This window comes from Triticum aestivum, chromosome 7D (assembly GCF_018294505.1).
Source record: "Triticum aestivum cultivar Chinese Spring chromosome 7D, IWGSC CS RefSeq v2.1, whole genome shotgun sequence".
In the NCBI taxonomy this organism is placed as follows: Eukaryota; Viridiplantae; Streptophyta; class Magnoliopsida; order Poales; family Poaceae; genus Triticum; species Triticum aestivum.
In genome coordinates this window covers 48050223-48060583 of record NC_057814.1, presented here as the reverse complement: position 1 = coordinate 48060583, position 10361 = coordinate 48050223, and the positions used below count along the sequence as shown (strand labels likewise).

Below are 10361 nucleotides of genomic sequence, written 5' to 3'. Positions count from 1 at the left end.
GTGTTCACCACCTCACGTGACAAAAAGTGGGAGAGCTTACTTCGCTGAGCCCGGCGAGAATGGGCCCGCCCACTCTGCCCGCGAGCGGGTTTCCATTTTTTTCCTTGAATTTTTAGTTGGTTTTTCATAAAACCAACGGCTATTTTTTTGATCTAATATTTTAAATCCTATTTAAAAGTAAGATTGCATTTTAGATAAATTTTCATATGTGTTTTCTAAATAGTTCAGTGTACATTAATAAAAGTTTCACCGTATACTTAAAAAATATTCAATGTATATTAAAACAATTTATCATATATAGAAAGAGTTTCATATATATTCATCATATGTTAAAAAATGATGTGAATTTGTAAAACGTTCACCATTACTAAAAAATTTCAGTATGTATTTTAAAAATGAACACCGTATACTAGAAAAAATGTTAACCGTATATTTCAAAAACTATAAAAATAGTTTTGGGTGCGCTCTCAGCCATTCGCCATGTGTCGCGCTTTGGGCGCTCTCTTCAGATTTTTATTTTATTTTTTCGCACGCGTTTTCGGCTTTTTAACGGTTTTTTCGACGTTTTTGGTTTTTCACCGGTCTTCCTTAGCTTTTTCGACAAATTTTATTTTGAAAAAAAATATTTTTGCGCGAAAATACGCGTTTTCTTTTTTCCTTTCGCGAGAGTCGTGGTTTTGCTTCCGCGAGAGGCACGGGTGTGCTTTCGCGAGAGTCACGGCCATGCCTCTCGGAAACGAAAAAAATACATGTTTTTTGTTTTTTTTTCCTTTCGCGAGAGTCACGGTTTTGCTTCCATAAGAGGCACGACTGTGCTTTAGCGAGAGTCACGGCCGTGCCTCTCGGAAACGAAAAAAACGTGTTTTTTGTTTTTTTTTTTCATTTCACGAGAGTCACGGTTTTACTTCCACGAGAGGCACGGTTGTGCTTTAGCGAGAGTCACGGCCGTGCTTCTCGGAAACGAAAAAACATGTTTTCTGTTTTTTTTTGTTTCGTGAGAGTCACGGTTTTGCTTCCACGAGATGCACGGTTGTGCTTTAGCGAGAGTCACGGCCGTGCCTCTCGGAAACAGAAAAAAACACGTTTTCTGTTTTTTTTTCTTTCACGAGAGTCACGGTTTTGCTTCCGCGAGAGGCACGTTTGTGCTTTCGCGAGAGTCACGGCCGTGCCTCTCGGAAACGGAAAAAAACGCGTTTTCTGTTTTTTTTTCCTTTCGCAAGAGTCGCGGTTTTTCTTCTGCCAGAGGCACAGTTGTGCTTTAGCGAGAGTCACGGCCGTGCCTCCTCGGAAACGAAAAAAACAGGTTTTCTCTTCTTTTTTTTCTTCTGCGAGAGTCACGGTTTTGCTTCCGCGAGAGGCACGGTTGTGATTTCGTGAGAGGCATGGGCATGCGTCTTTCGGGAAGGGAAAAACCCGTGCTCCCGGTTCGGTTTTTTCGTCTGTTTTTTCTGAAAAAAAGGTTCGTTAAAACCTATCAACATGGAATCTAGTTTTGATGATCTCGATGCGATGAATCCAACGGTGAAAGCGGTTCGAGATTTGGACGCACGGCTTGAAAGATAAAACGTTTTGAACAAACGGATCTTAAAAAAAAAAGAAAACTCTCAGGTTGCGATAAGTGGCGCGCTGCATGTGCGCCAGTTATCGCAACCAGGGGTGTTCAAGTGATCTTTGCAACGAGTACTGCTCAATTATTAATTTCGGCCAGAGGCACTTGGCTGCACTAGGCTCACAGGCCGACATTTCCGCTAGACGCAAAAGATTTGGTCCAAAAGATAGTCTATCTGTTTGGGCCGTACAAGGGCTACATGCTCAGCCCAAACCATGACGGTCGGGCTGGGCCAGGGACCCACCTCTGATCCGCATGTAAGAATCAAAACACCTTTTGCTAAAAAAAAGAGAATCAAAACACCTCTCTTCATACTGGCCAGTCTAATTCGGCCGGTTTTGTTCATTTTAGTCGGGCTAGGGTGCTACTGTTACAAGAGTTTGAGCAGACCACTTCAGGGCCGTTTTTCTCTTCAGAATGGCTATTTCAGAAGTTTTAAAGTGTGCAGATTTTAAAAATGTTCCGGACTCTAAAAACTGTTCTTGAACTGTAAAGATATATACTAACTGAAATATGTTCACAGATTCTGAAAAATGTTCCTTAATTTTAAAATATCTACAAATTTAAAGAGATGTATCCGTTTTTTACAATATTCAGGAATTTATAAAAATTATCTGGAATATGTATTTTTCGATTTTTAAATATGATCAAAATATACTCACATATTATAGAAAATGTTCATGAATTTTCATTAAAGCGTTCAACAAATGATTAATTTAAGAAAAAATTCATGAATTAAAGAAAAATGTGCATTTTTTAAAAATACGAATCTTGGAAATGATAGAATGGGAAATTTTAGAATTAGAAAAAATAAAGGTAAAACCATAAATCATAAAAATATAAACCCTCCCGTGCAAGGACCGCACCGTCTACAATTCCCATCTTCACTCCCATTCATGCGGCCCGCCGCAAGTTTTCAGTGTCCTTTTGTGGCTGCTATATTGGCGTAACCATCCCAAAAAAAAACCCATAAGCTAGAAGATCACCCACGCGTTACTGCGGGATGATAAGCTGAAAACATGGATAATTAGGTTGATGACATAACTAATTATGGGAATTAATTATAATGTGATGGTAAATGATTTGGCAGTCATGCATGATTTGTTGATGTGAAAAGGGTTGCATGCATAGAAAAAAAATAGTTAGTGCGATGGGAGATTAATGACGTGGTGGACAAGCATGGTTTGTTGATCTGAAAGCGCCGCATGCTTACAGAAATTAGTTAGTGGATTGCATCTATTTAAGAATAGACGATTATGCAATGTATGTCGGACGAAACGGACTAGTACACCCGCAAAATCTCTTCTACCAGAACTGGTATGTACTGGCAAAGGATCCTTCTTACACCTCAGACTTTAAGATTCGTGCAAAGAAAATAAATTCCTTTTCACATTTGGAGATACAGATGGAATAAACAGCTACTACAACTGACATTCACAGACTTTTGTCTGGCAAAGTACTAGTGGAGGATGCTTTCACTCAGAATGCATGCTCATGTCGTCTCTCTCTCTCTCTCCAAACAAAAAACTTGCCTTTTATTTTCAATCTAGCATTTTGAATTGCTCATAACTTTTAAACCGAATTTTTGTATTGGAAATTTTATATATATTTGTATTTAGGTCGACAGGATCTTTAAATCAAGACCAATCTAGGATATATTTTGACTAGTTTGAATTTTCATTTATATTTCAATTCTAGTTATTTTTTCAAAGGAGTGAAATAATTTTAAAAAACTGAGTGAAATAAGTTTTTGAAAATGAGTAAAATGTTTTTTTCAAAGGAGTGAAATAAGTTTTTGAAAATGAGTGGAAGTTGGTCTCATGTTTTTTTTCCAGTTTCACATGTTCGAAAATTCACTAGTTTCCAAACTAGATTTCACTCCTTTTAAAAATTAATTTGAAATAATAAGTTTCATATATTTGAAGAACTAGTTTGGCATTTTTAAAATAACAAGTTTCACATGTCAATTGAGGGAACACTGTCTTTGAATTGAAAGGAGTGAAATCTGTTTTTTGAAATGAGTGACACCAATTATTTCAAATGATTGAAATATGTGTTTTGAAATGACTGAAAAAGTATTTTTGAAATGAGTGAAATAAACAAGTTAAATCAATTTATTAAGCAATGAGTGAAATTTATTTATTAGAAATGAGTGAAATATGTTACAAGAATTTTAAACTCGTTCGAAATGTATTCAAATAACAAGTTTCACATCTCAATTGAGTGAGCACTGTCTTTCAATTAAAATGAGCGAAAACCGTTTTTTGAAATGAGTGAAACCAATTATTTCAAATGATTGAAATATGTGTTTTGAAATAACCGAAATAATTATTTTGAAATGAGTGAATAAACAAGTTAAATCATTTTTAAGAAATGAGTGATATATGTTTATTACAAATGAGTGAAATATGTTGGAAGAATTTTAAACTCGTTCGAAATGTATTCAAATAACAAGTTACACATCTCAATTGAGTGGACACTGATTTTGAATTGAAAGTAGTGAAATCCATTTTTTGAAATGAGTGACACCAATTATTTCAAATGATTGAAATATGTGTTTTGAAATGACTGAAATAAGTATTTTTTGAATGAGTGAAATAAACAAGTTAAATCGTTTTTTAAGCAATGAGGGAAATTTGTTTATTAGAAATGAGTGAAATATGTTGCAAGAATTTAAAGTCATTGAAAATGTATTCAAATAACAAGTTTCGCATCTCAATTGAGTGAGCGTTGTCTTTGAATTGAAAGGAGTGAAATCAGTTTTTTGAAATGAGTGAAACCAACTTTTTAAAATGATTTAAATATGTGTTTTGAAATGACTGAAATAAGTATTTTGAAATGAGTGAAATAAACAAGTTAAATCATTTTTAAGAAATAAGTGAAATATGTTTATTACAAATGAGTGAGATATGTTGCAAGAATTATGAACTCATTCGAAATGTATTCAAGTTCGATCTTATTTTGAAGATCACATCGTCAGGAATTCAAATATGTAAAAATATTTCAAAATGAAATTTTTATTCAAAAGATATCAATGAATTAGTATCTTCCAAGATAAATAAAATGTTAGCTTTTTCTGTGTGTGGAGTTGTCTGACAGCATGCATGCATGGCTAGGCATAAAAGATGTACTCAGTAGTACGGTTGGGTCTGATATTGATTTGACCTAATGGACCAGATACTAGCGAAATACAACACTATATCATTGAATAGTTGGCCCACACAAAGTTAGCTGGAAGCATTTCATTGGTTGGGACTTCACCGGTAGCTACCAGAACCGGTAAATTTACTGATTCGCTAGTACACCCTTGTGATGAAGTTGTGCAAGAAAACACACATGAGGCATGTTGAGAAAGCGGCTAAAACAAAATCTTCCCCGTGATGAAAGTTTGGCAAACCATGCACGATTATGGTGTTGAACAAAATACATGCTTATTACATCTAAAAATACATTGCTTATTTAGAGACTCTAGCACAACTGTGATGTGTACGTGGTCGCTTCTTCACCGCGCCGCTGCGACGATCGCGCCACACGCTACTGATTCACTTCGCCGCTGCCTTGACCATGGACGACAGGTACCTCTCCTTGTTTTTTGTGAAGTAGGCGACGAGCTCGTCCCTGTCCGGCAGGGACCGCCTAACGACCTCGTCGGAGGTGTACTCCTTGGCCCACCGGCGCAGGGCAGGGTACTCGCCGTCCGCCATCAGGCGCACCTCCACGACTTCCTCCAGCACGCCGAGCCAGTGAGCCAGCGTGCATGCGGCGAGGTCGACGAAGCCGAGCGCGTCGCCCCCGAAGAACCTCTTCCCCTCGAGCTGCGCGTCCAGGATCCCCAGGCTCTCCTTGGTCTCCCTCGCCAGCCGCGCCTGCTCCTCGCCGTCCGTCCACATCGCCTGCCACAGCGGCTTCAAGCACTTGTTGGCGATGAAGTCGGCCCAGAAGCGGGCCGTGGCGCGGTCGTACGGGTCCGTGGGGAGGAGCCGGGGCGCCGCTTCGTGATGGAAGGCCTCGTCGATGTACTCGACGATGAGGAGGGACTCGCAGACGGCGCGGTCGCCGTGGAGGAGGACGGGGACCGACTGGTGGATGGGGTTGTGGGCGAGCAGCAGCTCGCTCTTGTTGGTCAGGTCCTCCACGAGCAGCTCGTACGGCACCCCCTTGAGCGTCAGCGCCACCTCCACCCGGTGCGCAAACGGGCTGCCGAACGCCGTGATGACCCTCACCGGCGCTTGCGCCGGAGCCTGTGCTGGCTGCAGCGACATCCTGGCTGAGATCAAGTCAAATTCGCTGTCTCGAGAACGAGATAGATCGATCGCCGTAGGTTTTTGTTTCTTGGAGGATGAACTTAAACTGCTCGTGAACTGGGTGTCTGCTGGTTGGTGTATTTAGATGGCTGAGGAAGAGTGGTGGTTGTGCATGGTCAGCAATGGCGGGCTGCACGCCTCTTCTCCAAGGAAAGGATCCGTCGATATCTTATCCTTTTCACACCACTTGGACTGGCGCTGCTGAAATTTTAAACGAAAGCAACGACGTATGTTTGCCAGTCAGAAGTAGCTGGTTGTTGGATGGATCAGGTGAGAACTTGAGAAGCTTCGTGAGGGATGGGAGACTATTACACGTACAGTACAATCGACTGGTACAACTCAAGTGAGATAGAAGCAATGCAGCATTTGATTTACGTAAGCTATGATCAGATCGATAAGATGAGCTGGTGAGGCGGATAACATATAACGTAATATAGTAGTAGTACAGACTACAGTAGTAAACTGCATGTATCTATCCATGATGCGTGTCATAAGCAATGACTTCAGCATTATATGCACCGGGGGCTTGTTAAATCTGAGTCGATTGAGATTTAACAAAATCTAAGTTTGACCTGAAGGCAGAGCCTGTGAGTTGACCTGAAGCAGGACCACTCGCCGGGTAGAGCTTGTGCGGGGCCGACGGCAGACGAAGCGTAGTAGGCCTGGCAACCTAGCAGTTCAGAGGGGCGGACCGGCGGAGGCGCGCAGTAGCCGGCGTCCGCGCGCGGCGGCGTGTACCTGACGACCCAGGAATCCAGCAGCAATCGGCATCCAGGGGTGGAGGCGCGCTCTAGCCGGCGTACGCGCGCGGAATCTTCCACGGGCGAGACGAGGGAGCAGCGGTGTCATGGAGCGGAGGAAGAATCAGAGGAGAGCAGCATCTCCCCGAGCTTGGATGGCGCCATGATGTGTGATTTGGGAAAAGTGTGAGTCACTCACGGAGTCACGGGAGGAGAATGGGAATAGAAACAACTAGTGGTCGTGGGTATCCAAACAAGGAACTGGGCGGACCAGTTTTCCGAATTTTCTAACCAAACGTAGTTTTTTATAAACTGATTATTCGCAAAAACAAACTTAAAACGGTTTCCTAAAAATCGGCTAAAAACTCATTTTCTATAATCCTAACGCTAATCTCCACTATCCAAACAACGCCTTAGGATTCGTGCAAGCCCACATGGGCAGCTATAGCCTGCTTCTGTCGGGGGGGTGCGCGTGGCCCTTTTTTTACATCAAAGTACTCTTTATTGCCACAATTAGTCTCTCTAGGAGCATGCTAAAAAATAATAGGCGGAAAATCACACGCAAAAGTGATATATATCATCAAAACTACCGCTGATATATAGACCGAACGAGCGTCCTCCATTCAGATTATTCGATATGCATCAAACAACTTCAGCTTCGTAATATTCAATCCAACACAACGAACTTCAAAGAGTGCGCCAAAGTTTCTATCGGACAAAGTAGGACGAAAACGTGCATCAACCCCTATGCATAGATTACCTCAATGTCACGATAATCTGCAAGTTGAATACCAAAACATATATCAAGTGAATCAAATAGAACACAACATTGTCACCACGTGTATCCACATGCAAGAAAGTCATCAAGTGTTCTCAAATCCAAAACTTATTCAATCCGATAATAGTGATACCTCAAAGGTAAAAAATCAATTGATGACAACAACAAGATAGAGAGGGGGAAAACCATATGATCCAACTACACTAACAAAGCTCGCGGTACATCAAGATCGTGCCAAATCAAGAACACGAGAGAGAGAGAGAGAGATCAAACACATAGCTACCGGTACATACCCTCAGCCCCGAGGGTGAACTACTCCCTCCTCGTCATGGAGACAGCGGGTATGATGAAGATGACCTCTAATGATGATTTCCCCCTTCGGCAGGGTGCCGGAAAAGGATGATTTCCCCCTTCGGCAGGGTGCCGGAAAAGGCCTCCAGATGGGATCTCTTCGGATCAAAGGCTTGCGGCGGCGGAACAACTCATCTAGGTTAACTTTTGGAAGTTTCCGAATATATAAAGAATTCCAGCATTAGAATCACGCGAAGAGGGGCTACAGGGGGCCCACAACGTATCTTGGCATGGCCACCCCTTAGCCGCGCCCAAGTACCTTGTCACCTCCTCATGGCTCTTCTGGTACTCCCTCGAAGCTTCGGGGGTCTCTTATGTTCCAAAAAAAATCATCAAAAAGTTTCGTCGCGTTTCGACTTTGTTTGGTATGGATTTTCTGAAAACCAAAAACAAGCAGAAAACAGCAACCAGCACTGGGCACTAGGTTAATATGTTAGTCCATGAAAATCATATAAATGTCATATAAAAGTGCACCGAAACCATTAAAATATAGTAAGCATGTCATGAATACTTCATAAATTATAAAAACCTTGGAGATGTATCAGAGCCTTCCCGAACCTCAACCTCGAGCTCGAGATTTATTGACAGGAAATCTAGCGGGATGGTGAGTTCATTCACCCTGAAGGGAGAACATGTCGGACATTGCCGGCTTCAGCGTGTGCTGCTCAGCTTCTTCTTTGCGAGCCCCGGAGCATTCGTCGGTGGCATGCACACTGCGCTAGCTGCCGGCAAGCGGCTGTGCTTCGCCAGCGGCTTCATTGAGAGGTTGAGCGCAAGCATCAAAGCACTGGGCGTGGCGGGGGCAGGACCGTGGTATCCCCTGTCCATAAGAGTTCATGTCCCAGACTTGACATTGACTTGACATTAGTGGTTGCATTTTCCTGAATTTATTCCAGGCCTTCCAGCGATATACCTTCAGTGGAAGGAGACGTTCTTGTCGACTACGAAGGTGTCTGTGGCAACTTCGTCAATCTCAAGATGATGTGCTGGCACAGTCGCTCGAACCTGCTCATAGGGGTAGGGTGTGCGTGCATGCATGCCCTCATAGGGGTGAGTGTATGTGAGCAACTTCGATTGTATTTTGTTAAAGTAACAGGTAAACTCAAGTCAGCCAAGAAAGGCAGCATTTTTTGATTTCGTTAAAAAAACAGAACACGCACCCCCATCAAAACTTTACAAGCCAAAGTCCACTTTGCTCCGGCACCAAATTTGAACAACATAACTCTTGTATACACCATATGAAACCAAATGTCTATATGAACATAACAAATAAACGAATATATGTATGCATAACGGAATCGGTGATATGTTTACGTTATTCGGTGGTCGGTGCTATTACAGTACCATGCATATGTTGAAATGATTACCGAATCTAACTTGCAAGATATTTGTAAACGGTACGATTTATACTCTACATGGTTCTATAAATATGCACACTTAATAATATACTAGAAATTACCATTAAGATATTAGTTATACATTCCTTTTTAGAAACCTCTAATGTGATATTGAATGAAACTAAACTATACATGAACATATGCACATATATATAAAAATGTACGTGTGGACAGTATAATTTGTGGATTCTCACAAAATAATTTAAATATAATTTCCATTATAGCACTAGGTTTTAATTTAGCATAAACAAATGATCGATGACATACAGTACAATTGATAACCAATATAAACTGGTTAACTATACCACCTAAATTATGTGGTTAACTATCCTAACTAAGTAATAAAAATTAAACTTCTTAACATTATAGTCTGATGGAATATAAAAATAAATATGTATAAAAGTTAGGTATAAAACTATTTATTTTATTTCACCCCAGGTGCCAAGTATAAAGAACCAAATGCTCGTAGTAATAGTCTTTCAGCTGTAAATCTTCGAGAAACTCATACCTGAAAGCAGTTCTGCGTATGTCTTCCCATTGGTTGACCAAGGGTTCTTGAGAATATAATGTATCATTCGCTCTATGTAGTCAAGTATCTCTAGTCCCATCAAAGTTATCTTAATTAAGTTATCATTAGTCAAGTTATCACACAAAGAATATCTTCGTACATCTTATCTTCGAGTAGGAGCAAAGGTCGCCTCCACCACCCTGCCACGAATAAGCCTCCCATCAAAGAAAATCCTTGCCTCATCTGCTACATTCAGATTGGAGAACCTCACAAATACATTCTGATCTTCAACACAAGACAACATAACTCTCCCAACGATAGAGCACCGTCTGAGCACTTCCTTGCATAAATCAGAATCTTCAAAGTTTTCACCTTGATCAACTTGCATAGTGTTCCAAAATGGTAAGTTGGCTTGGTGAGTTGTTGCTGCAGCAAAAAAAAGTGTTAATATATATATATATATATATATATATATATATATATATATATATATATATATATATATATTTGGTGTGTACTTGAAAATAGTTAACCATATACTAAAAATTGTAGTATGTATTTAAAAATAAAAACCACATACTAGAAAAAATGCTCACCGTATATTGCAAAAACTATAAAAAAAGGTGAAAAAAATAAAACTATACAAACTAGAATAAAACCCAACTCTGAAAAGA

At 40.6% G+C, this 10361-nt stretch overlaps 1 protein-coding gene across 1 annotated transcript; it reads right to left on the bottom strand.

The window, feature by feature from the left end:
* Positions 1–4987: 4987 nt before the first annotated feature.
* Positions 4988–6074, bottom strand: LOC123169484 (probable glutathione S-transferase). The gene has a single exon (XM_044587359.1). It carries the CDS (start codon positions 5869–5871, stop codon positions 5152–5154), a length of 720 nt encoding a protein of 239 aa, XP_044443294.1. The 5' UTR covers positions 5872–6074; the 3' UTR covers positions 4988–5151.
* Positions 6075–10361: the final 4287 nt, after the last annotated feature.